This window comes from Schistocerca americana, chromosome 7, assembly GCF_021461395.2.
Source record: "Schistocerca americana isolate TAMUIC-IGC-003095 chromosome 7, iqSchAmer2.1, whole genome shotgun sequence".
NCBI lineage: Eukaryota > Metazoa > Arthropoda > Insecta > Orthoptera > Acrididae > Schistocerca > Schistocerca americana.
In genome coordinates this window covers 99,752,800-99,778,660 of record NC_060125.1, presented here as the reverse complement: position 1 = coordinate 99,778,660, position 25,861 = coordinate 99,752,800, and the positions used below count along the sequence as shown (strand labels likewise).

General features: G+C 43.0%; 1 protein-coding gene across 1 annotated transcript in view; it reads left to right on the top strand.

Annotated features, from left to right (window-relative positions):
• Positions 1-25,861, top strand: part of LOC124621865 (phospholipid-transporting ATPase ID) — a 538,522-nt gene that overhangs the window by 330,302 nt on the left and 182,359 nt on the right. The window contains 2 exon segments of the mRNA XM_047147327.1: positions 13,004-13,216; positions 22,429-22,634. Of these exon segments, the coding sequence (XP_047003283.1) occupies positions 13,004-13,216; positions 22,429-22,634 (419 nt within the window).

Sequence of the window (25,861 nt, the reverse complement as noted above, 5' to 3'; positions counted from 1 at the left end):
GACTTCACTGAAGTTATCCCGCATTCTTTGGGAGATTAGCACACCTAGAGGAAAGCATATTGCTGAAGCGTGGCTCAGCCACGGCCTGGGGAATTGTTTACAGAATGACTTTTCACCGTGAAGCGTATTGCGCTGATTTGAAACACAGTCTTAATCTGCCAGGAAGTTTCAAGTCAGCGCACGCTCGCTGCAGAATGAAAATTCATTCAAGGAGACTGACTCTTGGCACGATATTTCGGCTGATAACCATTCACTCATTTTCAGGTGAGTGTTTTTATGTGGAGATTGCTAGTTGACATCGCTAACTTTCTACCAGATATTGGCACGGAGACGTATGCGCAGAGGCAGGCTTTACATCTACATGGTCACATTTAGGTGCCTGGCAGAGGGTTCATCGAACCACCTTCACAATTCTCTATTATTCCAATCTCGTATAGCGCGCGGAAAGAATGAACACCTATATCTTTCCGTACGAGCTCTGATTTCCCTTATTTTATCGTATTGATCGTTCGTCCCTATGTAGGTCGGTGCCAACAAAATATTTTCGCATTCGGATGAAAAGTTGGTGATTGGAATTTCGTTAGAAGATTCCGTCACAACGAAAAAGCCTTCTTTTAATGATTTCCAGCCCAAATCCTGTATCCTTTTTGTGACACTCACCCATATTTCGCGATAATACACAACTTGCTGCCTTTCTTTGAACTTTTTCGATGTACTCCGTAAGTCCTTTCTGGTAAGGATCCCACACCGCGCAGCAGTATTCTGAAAGAGAACGGACAAGCGTAGTGTAGGCAGTCTCCTTAGTAGGTCTATTACATTTTCTAAGTGTCCTGCCAATAAAACGCAGTCTTTGGTTAGCCTTTGCCACAACATTTTCTATGTGTTCCTTCCAATTTAAGTAGTTTGTAATTGTAATACCTAAGTATTTAGTTGAATTTACGGCTTTTAGATAATACTGATTTATCGTGTAACAGCAGTTTGAGTTCCTTTTAGCACTCATGTGGATGACCTCACACTTTTCGTTATTTAGGGTCAACTGCCACTTTTTGCACCATTCCGATATTTCTTCTAAATCGTTATGCAGTTTGTTTTGATCTTCTGATGATTCTATTAGTCGATAAACGACAACGTCATCTGCAAACAACCGAAGACGGCTGCTCAGATTGTCTCCCAAATCGCTTATATAGATAAGGAACAGCAAAGGGCCTCTAACACTACCTTGGTGAACGCTAGAAATCACTTCTGTTTTACTCGATGACTTTCCGTCAATTACTACGAACTGTGACCTCTCTGACAGGAAATCACAATTCCAGTCACATAACTGAAACGATATTTCATAAGCACGCAATTTCACTACGAGCCGGTTTTGTGGTACAGTGTCAAAAGCCTTCTGGAAATCCAGCAATACGGAATCGATCTGAAATCCGTTGTCAATAGCACTCAACACTTCATGTGAATAAAGAGCTAGTTGTGTTTCACAGAAACGATGTTTTCTAAACCCATGTTGGATGTGTGTCAATAGATCGATTTCTTCGAGGTAATTCATAATGTTCGATCACATTTTTGTGTAGGGTAGAGCTCCTCCATGCCCACACCGGCATGATGGTCAACACAACAGATCTACTGCCATCTCTGCATAGTGGTTAGCACTCACTGAGTGAGATCTTCGCAGGATGTGGGTACTGCTATGTTAGCGTACGTCTGGTTATGATTAACCATTAATACGCGCTCGTGTGTTGACAGATTGGATCGAAAGTTTAACGAAGGGTAGCGATTTGAAGGGCAGAGTGTATGGTAGTGTTGGCGGTTTGTTTGTGCGTTAGTGTGAGGGTTTATCTCCTTCCCTGCTGTTTCCTGTCGGTCGGCTGTGAGCAGCTGGCATATCCAGTCAGTACGGCTGATGTGCAGGGGATCGCTGATGTCGATGTCGCCTTTGAGTGTGTGTTAGCTCGCCGTAGGTGGTTATGCCCTCTTTGGCCGCTTATGCTTCCACTTACGGTTGTGATCGTAGTTCCGCAGAGTTCCATTGTTAGTGCACGAGTTCCAGTATCGTCGGGTGGCGAGTTTTTTGAATACTTCCTTGAGTGAAACTTCCTGGCAGATTAAAACTGTGTGCCCGACCGAGACTCGGACACGGGACCTTTGCCTTTCGCGGGCAAGTGCTCTACCATCTGAGCTACCGAAGCACGACTCACGCCCGGTCCTCACAGCTTGACTTCTGCCAGTATCTCGTCTCTTACCTTCCAAGCTTTACAGAAGCTCTCCTGCGAACCTTGCAGAACTAGCACTCCTGAAAGAAAGGATACTGCGGAGACATGGCTTAGCCACAGCCTGGAGAATGTTTCCAGATTGAGATTTTCACTCTGTAGCGGAGTGTGCGCAGATATGAAATTTCCTGGCAGATTAAAACTGTGTGCCCGACCGAGACTCGAACTCGGGACCTTTGCCTTTCGCGGGCAAGTGCTCTACCCAACTGAGCGACCCAAGCACGAGTCACGCCCGGTCCTCACAGCTTGACTTCTGCCAGTATCTCGTCTCCTACCTTCCAAGCTTTACAGAAGCTCTCCTGCGAACCTTCAGCGCACACTCCGCTGCAGAGTGAAAATATCATTCTGGAAACTTCCTTGAGTGTTTCAAGGCGGTGTTCATTGTGAAGAGCCGCGGTGCTAGTGTAGCGTGGAGCGTTGCTAATGATACGTAGCACTTTTTTCTGTTCGACCTGTAGGCGTGTAAGAGCTGCATATCCTCCGACAGGAGCTGCGTACGTCATCAGAGGTCTGATCAGTGTTACGTATATCGACCTCGATGCCCTATTATTTGGTGTGCTTTCCCTATGGAGCGTTGGGTAGAGATGTTTGAGCCTCACGTGTGCTCTGTTGGCAACGTATTCTGTGTGGTTCCTCCGTGGAAGTTTCCTGACCAGCCAGACACCGAGGTAAGGTATCTTAACTCTCTCGTGGAAAAGTATCAGGCGTGCATGTTCTATTTATTTATTTATTTATTGTTCCGTGGGACCAAATTAGGGAGAAGTCTCCATGGTCATGGAACGAGTCAATACATGAAATTGTAACACGATAGTAGAAACAGGTAAAATGAAATACAAGAAACGTATTCAGTCGACAATTCGTAAGTTTAAAATAAAGAAAATCAACAATGTAACACTGGAATTTGCTTAATTTTCCAGCTCTTCCAGCAGCTCGTAGACAGAATACGAGTGAGCCATGAGGAAACTCTTCAGTTTAGACTTCAAAGCGTTTGGGCTGCTGCTGAGATTTTTGAGTTCTTGTGGTAGGTTATTGAAAATGGATGCAGCGGAATAGTGCACTCCTTTCTACACAATAGTCAAGGAGGCGCATTCCACATGCAGATATGATTTCTGCATAGTATTAACTGAGTGAAAGCTGCTAACTCTTGGGAATAAGCTAATATTGCTAACATCAAACGACATTAAAGAAAATATATACTGTGAGGGCAATGTCAGAATTCCCAGACTACTGAATAGGGGTCGACAAGAGGTTCTCGAACTTACACGACATATAGCTCGAACAGCCCGTTTTTGAGCCAAAAATACCCCGTTTGAATCAGAAGAATTACCCAAAAAAATGACATAAGCGTATGGAAATATGCGAAGTAGACTACTTTTCGTGTTGAACTGTCACTTATTTCAGATACTGTTCTAATGGTATATAAAGCAGCATTTAGTTTCTGAACAAGATCCTGGACGTGGGCATTCCACAACAGCTTACTATCTATCCGAACGCCTAGGAACTTGAACTGTTCCGTCTCGCTTATAATATGCCCATTCTGTCTGATCAAAATATCGGTTCTTGTTGAATTGTGAGTTAGAAACTGTAAGAACTGAGTCTTACTGTGATTTAGCATCAAATTATTTTCCACAAGCCACGAACTTATTTCTTGAACTACATTATTTGATAATGTTTCAATATTACACACAAGATCCTTCACTACCAAGCTGGTGTCATCAGCAAACAGAAATATTTTTGAATCACCTGTAATACTGGAACGCATATCATTTATATAAATAAGAAACAGCAGTGGCCCCAGCACCGACCCTTGGGGAATGCCCCACTTAAGTGCCCCATTGGGACTGAACATCACTACCACTCTCAATATTGCGGAGAATTACCTTCTGCTTTCTATTCTTAAAGTAAGTTACTCCCCTTACTCCATAATGGTCCAACTTCTGCAGTAATATTTTGTGGTCAACACAATCAAAAGCCTTCGTTAAATCAAAGAAAACACGTAGCGTTCACAACCTTTGGTGTTACCTGTTTAAAGTGTTGATGTTCGCACAGTAGTTTCAGTCAACGTGTGGACAGAACTGCTGCGCACTTGTTGACGTTTACGTTAATACACCATGGTTGGAACAAAGGCTCGGCAGTTCTGAATGCTGTATGTAGTCGTCAATTTTTGTTTGGCGGTTTCCGGTATTGCGTAAGGATGGCTGTCTCATTCGCGTAGATGGTCAACGTCGTTTTTTGTGTTGCTGGGAGATCGCTAATGTAAAGGTTGCCCAAGATGGGTCCCAGTATGCTTTCCTGGGATACTCCAGCTTGAATACCGTGTTGTCGATTGTTTGCCTTGCAAGTTCGTATTGAAACATCTGTTGGTTCAAAAATGGCTCTGAGCACTATGGGACTTAACATCTGAGGTCATCAGTCCCCTAGAACTTAGAACTACTTAAACCTAACTAACCTAAGGACATCACACAACACCCAGTCATCACGAGGCAGAGAAAATCCCTGACCCCGCCGGGAAGCGAACCCGGGAACCCGGGCGCGGGAAGCGAGAACGCTACCGCACGACCACGAGCTGCGGACTCATCTGTTGGTGACAGATGAGTTTGCATATGAGGCTGTGATGCCAGAGACGGTCGAAAGCGTTTTCGATGTCGAGGAACACAGACCCTGTGGCTTTTTTCGTGTTTTAGCTGTGTGTTACATGTTCGACACTCGGTGTTGGTGAGTGGTGATTTCTAATGCCAAATTGGCGATGCAGTGCCTAGTGATGCTTGTTAGTATTACCTTCTGGAAACAGCAGACTGATGGGTCGGTAATTTTTTGGGAGGGAGTGGTCTTTTCCTGCCTTCCTAAACATCAGGACCTTGGCCGCGTTCCTAAAGTCAGGGAAGTGTTGGTGGTGTTAAGAAGGTATTCGATATGTGTGTAAGGTATTCTGTGGCTATATCCCTGAACTCCTGGGGGACACGGTTTTTAATGCCATCGGAATCAGGGGCTTTTCTAGCGCTAGGATGCTTGATAGCCCATGTGATTTCGTAGTGGTAGAGCGTCTGAACTCGTTGCGCGTGGACTGAGCTACAAGTCGTGCAACCTCCAGGTTCGTTTGAAGTGTGAATACTGGGTCTGAAGGAATCAGATTCGGCATGAAAAACGCGGTAACTGTTAAGCTCTGCCTTCTCCTTCGCAGAATATGCACGGCCTACCGGGCCTCGTAGAGTAGGAATGTAGTGTTTCTCCCTGGTGAAGCGTCTGGCTAGCTTTCACACGCCAGGACGTGCGGCATCTAGCCCTGAGAGTTTCTGCCCCCACTGTTCGTTTCTAAATGTTTGTATTTTACCTGGAGTCTCTTAAGGTGCAGTTTATAGAACGGACGCCTGATACATCGCCAATTCTTCATTGAGATAAGACCAACGATTTCCTGGGGCAGGGCCGTCTTATGTTCAAATGGTTCAAATGGCTCTGAGCCCTATGGGACTCAACTGCTGTGGTCATCAGTCCCCTAGAACTTAGAACTACTTAAACCTAACTAACCTAAGGACATCACACACACCCATGCCCGAGGCAGGATTCGAACCTGCGACCGTAGCAGCAACGCGGCTCCGGACTGCAGCGCCTAGAACCGCACGGCCACCACGGCCAGCAAGTCGAATGTTCTTGTGGTCTATGTGGAGTGGCGTCTTGGAGAGCAACAGTAAGAATCCCCATCGTCTCATCAATTTGTTGTGTGTTGATAATTTTTAAGTCTCGGAATACTACTATCAAGCATCTCCTTGAACAGGGTGAGTTTGCGCTCTTCTACAGGGTGTGGTAGATAAGTAATGAGACTGGCCGCCGCGCGGCGCCCCAGTCGCTCGCAGGGCGGTCTCCACCTGTACGTCACGTGGTGGGGGATCTGAGCTAACAATATAACCGGTTCGCAGTCGCGTCGGAGCTCTGGTGCAGTGAGGGTCGAGCTTCGCGTATTACGTTGTTTGTGTGCCCGTGACACTTGTGAAAACGCTGAAGATGGATCGCTCGATAGAACAGCGGTATGCAATCAAATTTTGCTTTCGCTTGGGCAAAACTGCTTCGGAAACTTTTACTATGATTACGGAGGCCTACAAAGAAGACTCCCTATCAAGAGCTCAAGTGTTCCGGTGGTTTAATGAATATAAAAACGGGAGGGAATCCGTTGAAGACATGGAACGATCTGGACGCCCTTCAACGAGTCGTGTAGATGAAACGGTGGGCAAAGTGAAAGAACTCCTGGACTCCGACCGTCGTTTAAGTCTCAAAATGGTCGCCGTTGAGGTCTCCGTGAATAAAGTTACGGTTCACCAAATTGTTACGCAAGATTTGATGATGAGGAAAGTTTGCGCAAAATTGGTTCCCCGAGTGCTCACCGCCGAACAAAAGCAACAACGAGTGGACGTTTGCCGTGAGATGTTGAATGATTTGGAAAATAATCCACACTTTTTAGTCAACGTAGTAACAGGCGACGAATCGTGGACATTCCAGTACGACCCGGAGACGAAAGCCCAGAGCTCGGAGTGGCACACACCGGTATCCCCGCGGCCGAAGAAAGCAAGAATGTCAAAGTCCCGCATCAAGGCAATGCTGATTGTGTTTTTCGACAAGCGGGGGTTAATTCACAAAGAGTTTGGCCCTCAGGGGAAGACTGTCAATGCCGAATTCTACAAAGAAGTCCTTCAGCGATTGCACAGAGCCGTCAAACGGAAGCGACAGGACCTTGCCCAACGCTGGCGTCTCCACCACGACAACGCTCCGGCGCACACAGCGTTCCTACTTGACCCGAATTGGAGTTGAAGTTTTGCCACAGCCACCATACAGCCCTGACTTGAGTCCTCCTGATTTCTTCCTATTTCCGAAGGTCAAAAGATGCCTGAAGGGTCATCGTTTCGACGATATTCCGAACATCCAACAATATTCCGAACATCCAACGTGCTGTCACGAAGGCACTAACTGGGATAACTCAAACGGACTACAGTGGGGCCTATGAAGCTTGGAAAACGCGCTGGCAACGTTGTGTCGACGCCCAAGGCGAGTACTTTGAAGAATATTAACGTTTTGTACAAATTGGATCAATAAATTTGTTTTTCTAGACTGAGTCTCATTACTTATCTACCACACCCTGTAGTTCAATATACTGTGTGGTTCCGTGTCCTGCAGTGTTTCTTCCGTGTGGAAGTATCACAGGCTCGTGGTCTGAGTCTAGATCGTTTTTCAACGCTGTGTCTAACACGTCAGGCTTGAGTCGGGTCTGTGCGGGCACATATGTTGGCACGTCCGGCCCTAGTATAATGTAGTTTCGGCCTAGTACATGTTCGTATAGTTTCTTGCCGTTGGAGGCACGTATTCGTGAATGACAGTCGGGGTGTTGTGCGTTTAAATCTCCAGCGGCGATTATCCGCGTTGCTATGCTGCTAACCGTGCAGATATCGCATGTTACTGTGTTCTTAGGTGGGTTATAAAGCGATACCGATAACAGTGCGGTGTTAGCTCCGTTGAACTTGACCCTGACGGCCGCAGCATCTAGTCTCTCAAGCGCAGGGAGTTGGATGTTCCTGTGTTCTGTCTTTCTATGTGGTGATATCTGTGCCGCTCCTGTTCCTGCCGTCAGCTCGGTCGATACCGTAGACGCAGTAACCTGGGATGAAACTTCCTGGCAGATTAAAACTGTGTGCCGGACCGAGACTCGAACTCGGGACCTTTGCCTTTCGCGGGCAAGTGCTCTACCAACTGAGCTACCCAAGCACGACTCACGCCCCGTCCTCACAGCTTGACTTCTGCCAGTACCTCGTCTCCTACCTTCCAAACTTTGCAGAAGCTCTCCTGCGAACCTTGCAGAACTAGCACTCCTGAAAGAAAGGACATTGCGGAGACATGGCTTAGCCACAGCCTATGGGATGTTTCCAGAATGTGAGTCGTAAGCAGTGTCTCGTTCACAAGAGCGATTGATACTCTCCTTCGCTTTATGAACGAACCAATTCGGTTCATTTGAATAAGATGCCGTTGGCATTCCACAACAGGATCTGTGAGTTATTGTTGACGTTTGCGTTACAGGGCTGGTGGTGTTACCCATGAATTGGTGTAAACATGAACTATGCGAAGAATTGTGTGGCATACACCGTAATCTTCATGACTGTCTCGTTGGCCGTGAGTCCGAGGAATAATGTTTCCATCATTCTTTGAAATATTGTGTTGATGTTGGGAGTCGTGTCGCTAGGGCCTCCCGTCGGGTAGACCGTTCGCCAGGTGCAAGTCTTTCGATCTGACGCCACTTCGGCGACTTGCGCGTCGATGGGGATGAAATGATGATGATTAGGACAACACAACACCCAGTCCCTGAGTGGAGAAAATCTCAGACCCAGTCGGGAATTGAACCTGGGCCCTTAGGTTTAACATTCTGTCGTGCTAACCACTCAGCTACCGGGGGCGGTCAATGTTGGGAATGTCGTCCTGTGGGTTATCGGCGGTGTTGGCAGCCGCTGGTAGTTGTGTTGGCGTCCTTTTTGGTCTGGCTTGTGAGTCAGCTGTTTGTGGGGTTGTGGGCGTCTATGTGGTTTCTGCAGTGAGTGGATGTATGCTGCGGGTGGTTAGGTTGGTGTCTGTGTTGTGTAGCTGCGTGTTGGTGTCTTATTGTCTCTGTTCTTGTTGTAGTGTCGTCGTATTCCCTTTGTTCCGGTTGTTTCTCTTTCTCCACCTTCTCTGTGGCTGTGACTGTCCCAGTGTGTGTGTATTTTCTGTGACCTGTTGTGGGTTGCAATCTGTGGTCGCGGGGGGGGGGGGGGGGCGGGGGGCGTCTTGTTTGTGTCTTGTGGTGTGACCGATGTGGTGTTTGTTGTTGTCTGACTTGGCTCTCTCTCTCTCTCTCTCTCTCTCTCTCTCTCTCTCTCTCTCTCTGTGTGTGTGTGTGTGTGTGTGTGTGTGTGTGTGTGTGTGTGTGTGTGTTGCTGGGGGAGTTTGCTGTGTAGGTGCGCTGCTGTGAGGTTCCTCTGCCTGCCGCGCGTTGCTGGGGGTGCCAGCTGTCACTCCTCCAAAGGATATTCCACTCCTTACTGGGAGTGAGGAGCGGGGTCGGAGTTTTGACGGCGATAGGTTTGGCGTGTTTTGCTATTTTATGCCTCAGAGCCTCCTTGTTGGCAACACACCCCTGTAGTTTGCCTGATGGGCCCCACCACATTTGGCGTATTTGCGTGGTGCTGTTGGAGGAGTTTGCACTGTTACGTGGCCAGCGCGTATGCGGCAGCAGGGAGCAAGACCGTATCGAATACCCGCATGCGCAAAGCGCTGGCTGTTGTGCCATATTTGGGGGGTGCGCGGCGTTTTTATATCTCTGTAATTACGACCATATGAAATAACTTCATCTTCAGCAGGTCGTGTGATTTGACCGTGTCGGCCAGCTCAAACGCGTAGTTGAGCGAAGGTCTAACCGTGCCGAACTCACTCATTCGATTTCCGCGAACGCATTCGCAGCCTAGGGCGGTGAGTACTGTGTCGGTAGGGTTTCGAGCATCTATCCCTCCCGTTTTTTCCAATACAGTTCTGTACCTGAAATGCTCTATCTTCCTTTCTTTCAGAAAGTTCAGTAGATTCGTGTAATCTGTTTTGTTCGCCGCGTACATTGCTGAGCACAGAAGAGACGCAGCTAAAGTGAACGTTTCTCGTGAAAAAGTCGGTTCCTTCTTTTTTTTTTTTAGGAAGACAGTGGCTGGAATGATCTTCAAATGCTGGAGAATTGGCTTTTCCACAACTTCAGAAGGACACGGATGACTTCATTTTCCAACAGGATGGGTCTCGATACACTAGCACAACAACATACGTCAGGATGAGATTTTCAATCTGCAGCGGAGTGTGCGCTGATATGAAACTTCCTGGCAGATTAAAACTGTGTGCCGGACCGAGACACGAACTCGGGACTCCGCTGCAGAGTGAAAATCTCATTCTGGAAACATCCCCCAGGCTGTGGCTAAGCCATGTCTCCGCAATATCCTTTCCTCCAGGAGTGCTAGTTTTGCAAGGTTAGCAGGAGAGCTTCTGTGAAGTTTGGAAAGTAGGAGATAAGATACTGGCGGAATTGAAGCTGTGAGGACGGGGCGTGAGTCGTGCTTGGGTAGCTCAGTTGATAGAGCACCTGCCCGCGAAAGGCAAAGGTCCCGAGTTCGAGTCTCGGTCCGGCACACAGTTTTAATCTGCCAGGAAGTTTCAACATACGTCAGTTTCTCAGTAACGCAGTGCCTCACCGCTGGAATGGGCTCACGGGACCCCGAGACACTGCCATACGTTCTTGGCCTCCAAGATCATCAGACATCATCCAATGAGATTTTTTTCTTTTGTGCGGATATGTAAAGAAAACCATGTTCGTTTTCCATTTACGTCGTGATGCAGAAGTGAAGAACAGAATAACAGCCTCTATATCTTACGTAAAGCCGGATACATTGTATAAAGTTTATCACGAATATAGCCATTCGTCTACATGGTGTTCGTGCTTTTGCTGGTGGACTCACAGGGCATTTGTAATAGCATAGCTAAAACTTAAAAGATTTTGTATTTTGCAATCGATTCCATGTTAGTAGAATGTTTTTATCAATAAAAAACGAGTTGTTAAATGAGGTCGTACGTCTTTTATTATAACTTATTTTTTATTTTTATTTTTTATTTATTTACTGTTCCGTGGGACCAAATTAAGGAGAAGTCTCCATGGTCATGGAACGAGTCAATACATGGAATTATAACACGATAGTAGAAACAGATAAAATAAAATATAAAAAACATATTCAGGCGATACGTCTTAAGTTTAAATAAAGAAAATCAACAATGTAACACTGGAATTTGCTTAATTTTTTAGCTCTTCCAGGAGCTCCTCGACAGAATAGGAGTGAGCCATGAGGAAACTCTTCAGTTTAGACTTCAGAGTTTGGGCTACTGCTAAGATTTTTGAGTTCTTGTGGTAGCTTATTGAAAATGTATGCACCAGAATACTGCACTCCTTTCTGCACAAGAGTCAAGGAAGTGCATTCCACATGCAGATTTGATTTCTGCCTGGTATTAACTGAGTGAAAGCTGCTAACTCTTGGGAATAGGCTAATATTGCTAACATCAAACGACATTAAAGAAAATACAGGGCTATTACAAATGATTGAAGCGATTTCATAAATTCACTGTAGCTCCATTCATTGACATATGGTCACGACACACTACAGATACGTAGAAAAACTCATAAAGTTTTGTTCGGCTGAAGCCGCACTTCAGGTTTCTGCCGCCAGACCGCTCGAGAGCACAGTGAGACAAAATGGCGACAGGAACCGAGAAAGCGTATGTCGTGCTTGAAATGCACTCACATCAGTCAGTCAAAACAGTGCAACGACACTTCAGGACGAAGTTCAACAAAGATCCACCAACTGCTAACTCCATTCGGCGATGGTATGCGCAGTTTAAAGCTTCTGGATGCCTCTGTAAGGGGAAAACCGATGGATCGGTCGTGGTGGAGATCATGATCAGCAATTCATGTCATGGCCTCCACGCTCTCCCGACTTAACCCCATGCGATTTCTTTCTGTGGGGTTATGTGAAAGATTCAGTGTTTAAACCTCCTCTACCAAGAAACATGCCAGAACTTCGAGCTCGCTTCAACGATGCTTTCGAATTCATTGGTGGGGACATGCTGCGCCGAGTGTGGGAGGAACTTGATTATCGGCTTGATGTCTGCCGAATCACTAAAGGGGCACATATCGAACATTTGTGAATGCCTAAAAAAACTTTGAGTTTTTGTATGTGTGTGCAAAGCGTTGTGAAAATATCTCAAATTATAAAGTTATTGTAGAGCTGTGAAATCGCTTCAATCATTTGTAACAACCCTGTATATACTGTGAGGGCAATGTCAGAATTCCCAGACTATTGAATAGGGGTCGACAAGAGGTTCTCGAACTTACACCACATATAGCTCGAACAGCCCGTTTTTGAGCCAAAAATACTCTTTTTGAATCAGAAGAATTACCCAAAAAAATAATACCATATGACATAAGCGTATGAGAATATGCGAAGTAGACTACTTTTCGTGTTGAACTGTCACTTATTTCAGATACTGTTCTAATGGTATATAAAGCAGCATTTAGCTTCTGAACAAGATCCTGGACGTGGGCATTCCACAACAGCTTACTATCTATCCGAACGCCTAGGAACTTGAACTGTTCCGTCTCGCTGATAATATGCCCATTCTGTCTGATCAAAATATCGGTTCTTGTTGAATTGTGAGTTAGAAACTGTAAGAACTGAGTCTTACTGTGATTTAGCATCAAATTATTTTCCACAAGCCACGAACTTATTTCTTGAACTACATTATTTGATAATGTTTCAATATTACACACAAGATCCTTCACTACCAAGCTGGTGTCATCAGCAAACAGAAATATTTTTGAATCACCTGTAATACTGGAACGCATATCATTTATATAAATAAGAAGCAGCAGTGGCCCCAGCACCGACCCTTGGGGAACGCCCCACTTAACAGTGCAGTTAGGTCATTATGTTTGTTTAATTCTTGTATAATTAACTGGTTTCCAATTTTAACGACTTAGTCAACAGTAATGGGAACCATTCATTATTACGCACAATTTATTTCGATCTGTTCGATCGTAAGCTTTTTCATGATCTATAAAACCGGCGTGGGTTCCAGGATTAAACTTTTGGCCTCCGAGTCTCCGATCCCGAGGGAGGTTAACCGAGGGTGTATTTGTGTTGCAGAACAACTACATCAAGACGTCCAAGTACAGCGTGCTGACGTTCCTGCCGCTGAACCTGTTCGAGCAGTTCCAGCGGCTCGCCAACTTCTACTTCCTGTGCCTGCTCGTGCTGCAGATGATCCCCGCCATCTCGTCGCTGACGCCCATCACGACGGCGGTGCCGCTGCTCGGCGTGCTCGCCCTCACCGCCATCAAGGACGCCTACGACGATTATGTGAGTGCTCGCAGCATGGAGAGGCACACAGGGTAGCATGTAGCAGTAGAGGCAAGCTACGGTTAAAACACTCACCCAGTCACAGGTTGCATATCTAACAACTTCCAGGGCAAAAAAAAAAGCTTTCCAGTAAGTCTTATATTTATTGATCGATTTTAAAAATTTATCGATAGGAAGTGCAAAATGGTTAAGCAGGGATGGATAGAGGACGAATGTAAGGGGGTAAGATAGATACTCCCTACAGGAAAATTAAAGAGACCTTTGGAGAAAAGAGAACTACTTGCATGAATATCAAGAGCTCAGATGGAAACCCAGTTCTAAGCAAAGAAGGGAAAGCAGAAAGGTTGAAGGAGTATACAGAGGGTCTATACAGGGGCGATGTTCTTGAGGACAATATTGTGAAAATGGAAGAAGAGGTAGATGAAGATGGAATTGGAGATACTGCGCGAAGAGTTTGACAGAGCACTGAAAGACCTGAGTCGAAACAAGGCCCCGGGAGTGGACAACATTCCATTAGAACTACGGACGGCCTTGGGAGAGCCAGTCCTGACAAAACTCAACCATCTAGTGAGCAAGATGTATGAGACAGGCGAAATACCCTCAGACTTCGAGAAGAATATAATAATTCCAATCCCAAAGAAAGCAGGTGCTGACAGATGTGAATATTACCGAACTATCAGTTTAATAAGTCACGGCTGCAAAATACTAACGCGAATTCTTTACAGACGAATGAAAAAACTGGTAGAAGCCGACCTCGGGGAAGATCAGTTTGGATTCCGTAGAAATGTTGGAACACGTGAGGCAATACTGACCCTACGATTTATCTTAGAAAATATATTAAGGAAAGGCAAACCTACGTTTCTAGAATTTGTACACTTAGAGAAAGCTTTCGACAATGTTGACTGGAATACTCTCTTTCAAATTCTAAAGGTGGCAGGGGTAAAATTCAGGGAGCGAAAGGCTATTTACCATTTGTACAGAAACCAGATGGCAGTTATAAGAGTCGAGGGGCATGAAAGGGAAGCAGGGGTTGGGAAAGGAGTGAGACAGAGTTGTAGCCCATCCCCGATGTTATTCAATCTGTATATTGAGCAAGCAGTAAAGGAAACAAAAGGAAAATTGGGAGTAGGTATTAAAATCCATGGAGAAGAAATAAAAACTTTGAGGTTCGCCGATAGCATTGTAATTCTCTCAGACACAGCAAAGGACTTGGAAGAGCAATTGAACGGAATGGACAGTGTCTTGAAAGGAGGGTATAAGATGAATATCAACGAAAGCAAAACAAGGATAATGGAATGTAGTCGAATTAAGTCGGGTGATGCTGCGGGAATTAGATTAGGAAATGAGACACTTAAAGTAGTAAAGGAGTTTCGCTATTTGGGGAGCAAAATAACTGACGTCGGTCGAAGTAGAGAGGATATAAAATGTAGACTGGCAATGGCAAGGAAAGCGTTTCTGAAGAAGAGAAATTTGTTAACATCGAGTATAGATTTAAGTGTCAGGAAGTCGTTTCTGAAAGTATTTGTATGGAGTGTAGCAATGTATGGAAGTGAAACATGGACGATAAATAGTTTGTACAAGAAGAGAATAGAAGCTTTTGAAATGTGGTGTTACAGAAGAATGCTGAAGATCAGATGGGTAGATCACATAACTGATTGCTTTTGTTGATGTTCATCTTATACCCTCCTTTCAAGACACTGTCCATTCCGTTCAACTGCTCTTCCATGTCCTTTGCCGTCTCTGACAGAATTACAATGCCATCGGCGAACCTTAATATACAGATTGAATAGCATCGGGGAGAGGCTACAACCCTGTCTCACTCCCTTCCCAACCACTGCTTCCCTTTCATGTCCCTCGACTCTTATAACTGCCATCTGCTTTCTGTACAAATTGTAAATAGCCTTTCGCTCCCTGTATTTTACCCCTGTCAGTAAAATTGTACTGCAGTCATCCTCAAATGCTGGTTCTCTAAATTTGCTCAGTAGCGATTCACGAAAAGAATTGCTGTAAAGAGTGGCAGCTGACTCCAAATATAGATAAATGTAAATTAATGCAGATGAATAGGAAAAAGAATCCTGTAATGTTTGAATACTCCATTAGTAGTTTAGCGCTTGACATAGTCACGTCGATTAAATATTTGGGAGTAACATTGCAGAGCGTAATGAAGTGGGACAAGCATGTAATGGCAGTTGTGGGGAAGGCGGATAGTCGTCTTCGGTTCATTGGTAGAATTTTGGGAAGATGTGGTTCATCTGTAAAGGAGACCGCTTATAAAACACTAATACGACCTATTCTTGAATACTGCTCAAGCGTTTGGAATCCCTATCAGGTCGGATTGAGGGCGGACATACAAGCAATTCAAAGGTGGGCTGCTAGATTTGTTACTGGTAGGTTTGATCATCACGTGTGTGTTACGGAAACGCTTCAGGAACTCGGGAAAAGCGGACGTACGGAAAGAGGTAGGACGACAGTGAAGCTACCACTAGGCGCTAAATAGTTGGATGTCCACGACTCTTCACATAGCGTGGGGTTCGGGGTCTTGTCTGTACTGTAAAGTAGGACAGATGGTGATGTGTGGCATCTCTGTTGAAATAACTCAAAGCTGATACTCTCACAAGTGTTTCGGAGCACACTGTTCAAAGTACAGTGTTGAACTCCACAGCAGACCACCCCTACGTGATCACATTTTAATCCAATTTCGGTGGGCACGGGACCATCGGGATTCGACCTCCGATCAATGGAAACGCGTCAGCTTTGCGGGTGAATCACATTTTTGATACACTAGGTCGATGGTCGTCTCCGAAACGCCATGATCGAGGTGAACATTGGCTTGAAACGTGCGGCGCCAAGGATGCAGGCTGGTGGGAGTAGTGTTATGTTATGGGAGACATTCTTCTGCACTTGCATGGCACCAGTGGTAGTTACCGAAGACACACTGCCCGCTCTGTGCCACCTGCATCCCTTCGTGCTTGATGTCTTCTTCGATAGTGATGTCATCTTTCAGCAGTAACTATCCATATCTTGGAGCCAGAACCATGCGACAGTGCTTTGAGAAGCCTTATAGTGAACTCACGTTGTTGGATCGGCTACCAAACTCTCCTGATTCCTGTGGAATCCATCTGGGTAGCTATCGGGCGCCGTCACCAAGTATGCAAACCGGCAGCCCATTATTTACGAGAATTACTTGACCTGTGTGTTGATAGCTAATGCCACATACCTCCACAAACCTACCAACAAACTGTCGGATCCTTGATATGCAGAATCAATGACGTATTTCATTCTAAAGATGGACAAAGAAGCTATTAAACTGGTGGTCATAATGTTTTGGCTCATCAGTGCATACCATTCCTCCAGTGTTTCAGAATGAGAGCACTTAGTGACTTCCAACAAACTTTGCACGTAATGTAACCTATTCAAAACTTTTTCTCTCAGTCACACCCCATAAAATAATGAAAGCTAGATTTTCTTTGTTCGTGCAGTAGCATTTAAACATGAGGCATGACAGTTTGGTTTATTACTTCTTTACTGCTAAGTCTATTTGCAACACATTTTGTAGGCAGTGTCTGCATAGAACACTGAGGGTGCATGCAAAATAGTATCGTTACATGCCACACAGTTCAGGGATACGATGTCGTAAATATCAAGATGCGTGAAAAACTACCTTTCCTTAAAACGGAGCACAAATTATGAAGACTGTACTCCTCCGTACTAATAAAATCCGCATAAGTGCAAATAGAACTCGTGTACTTAGGGTTTGGTACAAACTTAATTATGTATACTGAGAGTTGAGAACCTCAAAAGGTTCCGCCTGTTAATGATATCGATATAAGCAAGATATATGTTTACCCATTCCTGGGAAAGGGGAGTCTCTACAGGACAGACAGGCAGTAGGATAACAAATGACAAAAAAGTTATTTTTCGTTTGTTACAGTTACAAGTTAACAATTTTCGGATGTTTCTCCTTTAGTTGTACTGGTACTGTGTAACCTCACTTCTTGCCGTATTTCAGGGTTATATGTCAACAGCACATACCCCATACATTTTGATGAATGAGGTTATGAGTATCGAAGTATTTGACATAAATGGCCTTGTCTTTTTAACTGCATTGACATAGAACCTTATATTTATTAGACCACCGGGGACTGTAGATCTTAATGTGTGTCGTAATTTTAAACTTGATACATTCACTCATTCTGGAGAGAAAAGGGTTTTTAACCATCGGGTAGACAGACAGACAGGCAAACAGACAGGTAGACAGACAGACAGACGGACAACAAAATGATCCTATAAGGATTCCGTTTTTACCAATTAAAGTCTAGAACGCTAAAAACCAACACAATTAGGATTTTGCGTATTCACACCCTCGGTATATTATTGCTCCTCATTAGGCTCATTTTGACAGCTTGTTAGTTACCTAGTTACACTGAAACATACTAAACGAAGAAGAAGAAGAAGTGGTGGAAATTCTCTGTATGCGTAAGACGTTTAGACCACGTGACAAACATTATAGAAAAATTGGGAGACCTATGTCAGTGTCAATATTTTCCATACTGCTGTGGAAGTTTATTATTTGATAATAGCATGCTATTAAACTCTTTTTTAACAAATGTAATGTTTTCATGTTTTTATTTCTGTGAGCAGTCTGTTGAAGATCACTTTAGGTAGGTGTAACATGTTTTATGATTTAGGACATTGCTGTGTAGTTCTCTGTTAAAGTCATTCCTTCTTACAGTTTCTTATTGTGAACTTGGGTGTTTACTGATATGTATGTGAAACATAGGTTTCACCAGAACAATGCATTATGCTGTAACAGGCAATGTGCATTTGCATGCTAAGAACACTGTACTATTTGTTTTTTACTGTAGTCTGTAAGAATTCTTCATCTGTAACAGTATATATTCAGTTGTTTATTGTAAAATGATATTTAATTTAATTTTCAGTTGCTTACAGTTTTCTTGACAATAAATCAATACTTACTGAAAAAGCTTCCCAAAGTGTCTGGCCACTGACTTACACAGAAATTACACAGGAACAGCCTTGTGTTATGTAGGATCATGTGAATGTCATGACACATATTGAAAAAAATCAATAGATCTATCTCCTTTGCCCTTGCCAGGAAAGGGCTTAGCACATAGATGACTCACCATGGCTCAATATTCGTCGTCAGTTCGCTTATAAGGCGCCCAGGGGTTTAGGATCAACATTATATTCCCTGTAGAGGATTGTAAAAGAGAGTATTTTGAGATCATGGGTTGGAAATTAATACTTCTGGTGGCCTGTCGTCTTGAATGAACAATTTATGTGAGGACTGTGTTTGAGAATTGGTTTTATTTCATTGCAAGCAACTAACTGCTGCACAGACATTGGTGACACTACCTTGAGAATCTATACACAGTTATCTTTGATGATTCCATAATGGAGTTCGCCACATACTACAGTCTGTATATCATTGTAGGAAATTACAAAGACAGCAAGGGTGGATAAATGCAAGGTGTATGGGACAGGTGGCTTAATAGCTAAGGCATCGATTTACTGACGACAATAATATGCTGATGAATGGAAAGGAAAATGAGGATCTGTTAGATGATAAATTTGGCTTTAGGAAATGGAAAAACACCAGAGAGGCAGTTCTGATGTTGCACTTGACAATGGAAGCAAGACTTCATGAAAATAAAGACCACTTGACCACTTTATCGGATTCATCAACCAGCAATAAGCCTTCGCCAACTTAAAATTTTGTATGATGCTTAGAGTTCTATAGATGAGGATGGTAATATACAATATATACAAGAAACAAAAAGGGGACAATAAGAATGGAAGACCAAGAAGTAGTTCTTGACATAGACTGCATTCCTGTCTTACTCCCTTTGTTTCTGCACTGTTGTTCAACCTATACCTCGAAGAAGCAATTAAAGAAATGAAAGAAAGGTTTGGAAGTGTGCTAAAAATTCAGAGTGTAAGGTCACCAGTGATAAGATTTGCTAATGACATTGGACTATCCTCAGTGAAGGTGAAGAAGAATTAGGCCTACAGGACCTGTTGAGTGGAATGAAGAGTCTAATAAGAATAAGATACTGACTGAGAGTAAATCAAAGAAAGACGGTAGTAGTGAGGAGTATTAGAAATTAGATTGGTGATATACATAGCAAAATTGTGGACTACATTGTAAGTGAAAGAACTCTAGCCCCAGATCTACAATATTCCTGAACTAGGGCAAAAACTTGATAGTGGTGCCCTGTCCCCCTCGAGCGTTTGAGGTAGGACAAAAAATTTTTTTCAAAAACTTGATTTTTCAAAAATATGTTCATTTTGTAGTGCACATCTTTCTGAATAGTTTGATATATAAAACATATATGTTTGAGGAAATGTAATAGATGTTTTTTGATCTTAAGTGTGCCAAAGTGCAGTGCCACACTTCTTCACACAGCATTCTTCTGTCATATGTCACTGTATTTCACTCTGTGGAATTCAAACTCGTATACTCCTTTCCTGCTCCCAGTTAGCTGGTTTGACATTCTGCTCAATTAATGTTGGGTGGGATCATTTGTAACTGGGAGTATAAGAACTTTTCAGAAAATTTGCACTCCTTATTGTCTATTAGCTAATAACTTTCTCTTTTGTGTGACATAATATTAAGTATAAGAAACACAAAACCAGTTAAGACATAAGCTGATAACTTCAGTGGTACTGGAGTGAGCTGTAGAAGGCAAAAACTGGAAGGGAAGAGAGAGACAAATATATCCAACAAATAATCAAAGATGTTGGGTACAAGTGCTATCCTGTGAGAGAGGAACAACAGGTGTCATGGCAGGCTGCATTATACTAGTCAGAAGAGGGATGGGCAAAAAAAAAGACTATTGAAAATGTAGTCATTAGTTGCTAGATGCACTTGTAAATACATATGTATTTAATGTTGCTGGAGGTTGTTGTACCTGTAAAACTGGATGAATGTACCAAAGATGGGTTTCAGAATAGATATCATCCTAATCAGTAGCAGTACATCGTAGTGGGTAAAACTTTACATAAAACTGGAATATTCGTGGGGGTAATGGGTCATGTTAAGCCACAGATAGCTATTCAGAATCCTTGACATTGGAGTGTTACCACAGTGGAATTTGAGGTTTTGTGTTGGATTGTGTGCGAGAAGGTTCATCTGTCACCACACACCAGTGAACTTGCACGTAAATTACATACTTCTAACAGTACAGTGTATAGTGCACTACCCAAATGCTGTCACTAGGTTCCGGGTGCTGCTGGGCTGCCGTCAGCTCTCTCAGTGCTAGCCACAGACATCATAGGCTACCCACCAGGTGATGTTGTTACACACATTGTGCACATAGGCTAACCATGTGGCAAATCCTGCCCGTGTGCACTCAGCTGGTGCAGAACTGTCACATAGGCTCCTGCCTGACTGCCCATACATCAGCCTTTTGGCCACTCCTGCCCGTGTGTGCCTGTCTATGCCGGTTGCTCTGGAACAGCTTGGTGCAGAGATTACTAATAGTATCGGTTACACCCCTATTGTGTACAGTATGTGCAAGCTCAGGGGCCACGTGTGTTTGAGCCCAAAGTTCATCTCTGTCCATGGATTGTATAGTCAGTAATGCCTGGATTGAGACATGCAGCCAATACTTTGAACAATTGCTATGTGCCTAAATTATTATGAATTTGTTTTATTTCTGCCAAATATCACAATGCTTTTGGTCCTTAGACTACCAGGTTCAGCCAACAGTGACCACCTTCAGATCTGTCACTGCTGACTGAAACTGGTAGTCTAAGGACCAAAAGTTTTGTGATCATTAGTAGAAATAAAAGAAATTCATTCCACACTTCCTTTATTGCTGTTTTAATCAACGAACATGTCATAACTTGCTGAATTGTTATAAGATATAAAATGTTTACACTACAAAAAATAAAATATTTGTTTCTGACCGTTAATTTCAAGTAGCTTCTCAGCTTAGGATAGTCTAATATCTGTATAACTTTGACCCTAAAGATTACGGATGCCTTGTGCAGGGACCATCTTCCTCCGGCCGTTGTTTCAAACTGGCTTCCCTTTTCCCTTTGAAGAGAGAGTTTTAGGATACCGACCATGTTGTTTCCACCCTGGGAATAACTATTCTGTTCCCAGTAAGTGCCATTTCTCCCATGAAACTACTCACACTGTTTGGGTAGCATCTCACAGTAGTCTCCCTTGTAGCATTCAGCTGAATCTGAGAGATGGGGTAATTCCACAACATAGGAAAGGAGAGCACCTCAATCCCTTTTTTAAAACCAGGGAAGGATGATACTTGCCCAAATAAATAGTAATCTGGCGTTCATGGGCTGTATAGGGAGGAAAATATCAAATGGTGAACCACTGACTTGTCTCTGTTCCCGAATAAAGAAAGCTTGTTAATCACTTCCAGTTGGGTTTAAAAAAATATTATTCCATTGATGGTTACCTGACCCTGCTGCAGGTGGCAATTCAACAGGATTTCCTATGCAAGCGGCACACACAGTTTCCTTTTTGTGTCTTGAGATGGCACACAGAATCACTTGGCCACATTCTCTGGATGAAAGATGTTTCTTTCTTTCTCAGTCCGGATCCTTAGTTCAATTTTTATCAACTAGGTGGTTTAGAAGTATTAACCAGTTTTTGTTTCGACCTTTGATAGAAAGTGAATTGGAGGACTCCTTTTTGCATCACAGACAACACAGGGCCACCAGCTTTGATTTCTGTTTGGCTCGTGGAGGGAAGTGATGGACCCTCTTCTCATCAACATTAATAAATTGGCACTCTAAATCAGGTTAAGTCTGTTTAAATTGTTCCAAATGTTACTGAGTGATTTCTTTTTACATTTTCTTTCTGTCAGCAGTCAATTAATGTGGCACCATCCAAACTTTCTCACACTTTATTTTTCATTTAACATGTGCAGCTTTTTGGGACGTTGTGGTTTGAGCACAGGGCCACACACATTGTGGGAATCGGTAACATCCTGGAGCCTCTGAGATATAATGTTTTTCCTGTACCTCGTATAAAATTTTTCTTGTGGCATGACACACATCCAACAAACTCACAAATTCTGTCATATAAAAAATGGCAATCCTATGGTCTTTGCCACCATCCCATTGTGAATGGCTGTAGCTTTGGCAACTTTTCACTTTGTCCACCTTATGTGATTCCTTCTGTTACCAAGTGCTGACTTATGTTGTGTTGTTTGGGAGTGCAGCAACGACACATGAGCGACTGGCAGGTGAACAAGCGGCGTTCAAAGGCACTGCGTGAGGGCAAGTTGGTGGAGGAGCGTTGGGCACAAGTGCAAGTGGGCGACGTCATCCGCATGGAGAATGACCAGTTCGTGGCTGCAGACGTGCTGCTGCTCACCACCAGTGAGCCGAACGGGCTCTGCTTCATCGAGACTGCCGAGCTGGATGGGTACTATTACTCACCTTTACTCTTGCATTTATTAAACCACAATAATTGATAATATTACACAAGTTTGCATTAGATCAATTGCCACCCAAACTTTGTCATTTTAAAAAATTTGGTGTGTGTAGAAATTACAAAATACATGGAGATTAGATTATAATATTTTAGATGTACTTTTTGTTCCATACATTCATAGTGAGGAGAGCCTCAAGCATGTAGGACAGGTCATAAAAAATAAATAATACATATTCACAAAAAATAAATATGTTAATGTCCCTTCCACAGATCAGAAGTAAAGTGGTCCCCATGGGTGCAGAAATGGTAAAAAAATATATATATAAAATAAAAATATAAGAAAAAAAACTTTTGAAGGTGTCGGTGGAAGAAGCAGATTTTGAGTTGTTATGTGTTTATAAATACAAAGAAATGAACATAAATACAATAAGACAAAACCATCTATCTAGGAGATACAAAGAACTATCAGTACATGTGAAATTACTTGTTATGAGCAAATGGTGCCTTCGAATATACAACCTGTAAGGTGATTGACTACTCCCCTTTATTTAATTTAACATTTAATAACTTCTCACAAGACATGTAAATGTACAAAGCAGTGAAATGTTTATGATTCAAATTTGAAAAATAAGTATTTGAATACATTTCACATGAAGTGATGTTTTCCTTTCTCCATATTTTGTAGCTATTTATTATTACTGAGACATATTTACCCCTTGGGAATACTCCACCACAGGGGTTGCTCTACGTATTTTGATACCCTCCTGCCTTCCAGTCTCCAGTCAGTCAGTCCTGCCCCCCCCCCCCCCCCCCCCCCCCCTTCCCAAATAAAAAAAATAAATAAATAAAAACTGGAGAAAAAGAAGAAGAAAACTGAACTTGTAATTTGTTTTATATTTCACTTTATTTCATTTCATTTGCCTGCGAGCACATAAATACAACCAGTTCAGACATATAGTGGCTGCCTTTCCTCAAATTGTCATGTTCTCAGGAATTTCATGAACAATTTATAAATATTTATATTCACTGTTCTCAAGACTATTGACACATTGGAGGTAACCTATTGTTTCATTTCAGCCAGCTCCGTAAATAGCCAGTCTGATTCTTTCTGTTATTAGATCAGGCAAAGTGGATATCGTTGATGCCGTGAATTCCCCTAGATGTTAGTGGTATGAGATACTGTAAATTCTATTGAGGTTGTGTTGAAAGGAGGCACAATTAAATCTCATCATTATGAATTCTCTCTTATTCCCTTTCCCAGTGGAGTTATGCTTCGTATCACACTTTCCGGTGTATCATTGTGCTTTTGGTACATCAGCTATTTGATACGCCCAATAGAAGCTCGTTTTACCATTACCAATTGATAATAGTGTTTTTTGACGTGTAGAGGGACTCTGTTGTTATTACGGTGTGGTCAGCTTGGATTGTCATACTGTATCTTAGAGCTGTTTCTGTGGCTACCAGTTCTCCTTTATAGGGTGGCAGGTGGCAGGCACATCTTTTGAATGGATACTGGAACTTGCTTATTGTTGAAACTGACAGCATCAGTGGGGGTATTGATTCTTGAGTCCAATATCAACTGATGTAACATCTGAATGTAAGGTCACAATTTCTTTATCATCTCATTCTCAAGTAAATTTCCTGCTGTGATGAGCACTTTAACTGTAGAAAGTTTTTTTAGGTGCCATATATGGCTATTATAAGGTATCAAAAGCTTAGCAAAGACTAACTCTCCCTCCCTCCCACCCCCCCCACCCCCCTCTTAAAGACTTGCTGCTAACTTCATAACATTAATGAGCGTATTCCAACCAACATAGTAAGCTTTTTGTAAATATGCAAATGCCGTAAATGTTGGCTCGTGTTTCGAGGTATGATATAATCATCACCACACTGTTAGGTTAGAATAAGTACGTTACTAAGCACTACTGGCTACTTATGAGCTTTGACTCATTTTCAAGCACACAAATTGACATGGATGTCATTCTCATGAGTATACTGTTGTAAGAAATGTTGTCAGTGGGCACACAACCTAAGAAAAGTAATCCAGTAACCACTGAGAGACACACAGTTTGCAGGCCAGTCTCTGCCCATGGGAGGGTGTGATGAAAAATAATGCCTCCAAATTTTTTAAATTAAGCAACCATTATAACGTTCTACATCTTCATCCTTCATGTCTATGTCTTTATCCTTCACGTCAACGTATTTTTACCGCTCTGCCTCTAGAGGGCTCCAAATTGTAGGATGTAACATGGTAATGTGTAATTTTACCATGTCGATGAGTGAGAAAGAGCATGCTGTAATCGACTTGAGTTCAAAGAATTCGTCCACATGTGGAGCTCCCTCTACTTCAGTATGACAATGTCAGACCACACACAGGGCTGCGACATATTAAGCAATGTGACACATTCGGTTCACTGTCATCGATCATCCTCCATACAGCCCTAACTTCGCACCATCCTATTTTGATCTGTTTCCCAAACTTAAAGAACACCTTCGAGGAGTTCACATTGATAGTGATGAAGTGTTGCAAACAGAAGTGAGGTTGTGGCTGTGTCAACAAAGTCAGACATTGTCCAGTGATGATATCGACAAACTGGTCTCTCATTGGGAGAAATGTGTTTGGTGATAGGGTGATTATATTGAAAAGTAAACGTGTAGACTTGAAGAATAAAGATGCAGAATGTTAATAAGGTTTGTTTTATTCAAATAGCTTTAAGAATTCCCCCATAAGAAATTCAGAGGCATTAGTTTTCAGCACACCCTCCTAGATATCAGAATGTAAAAGCTTTTGGGCTTGGGTGTTCCAGTAACAATATTAGTAGGAGTACGGGTTTGTCTATTGATATGATACATACGCTCAAAAACTGTCCCTTATGTCAGGTGCTGAATCTGTTAAAATTTGTTGCCACAGTCTCTGAAGAACAAGAGAATGAATGTTTAATGAGTTAGCTTCCTCTGTATGTGAGTAATCTGTCTTCCTCTCTTCCTTTCTTTCTTTCCTTTTTTTACCATTCTAGTTTCATGTTAATCCAGATGCACCAGATGAAATTCCTATTGTCACATAGAAGAAGGTATAATTAGATGAATGACGGACACTAACTTCACTTAATGAAGGTTTATTCAGCATTTGCACTTACGAGAGTGCGGAGCGAACTGCCTCCGGCCAGAACACATACAGTATATATACAGCTACTGACCATTCCAATAGAATGATTGCT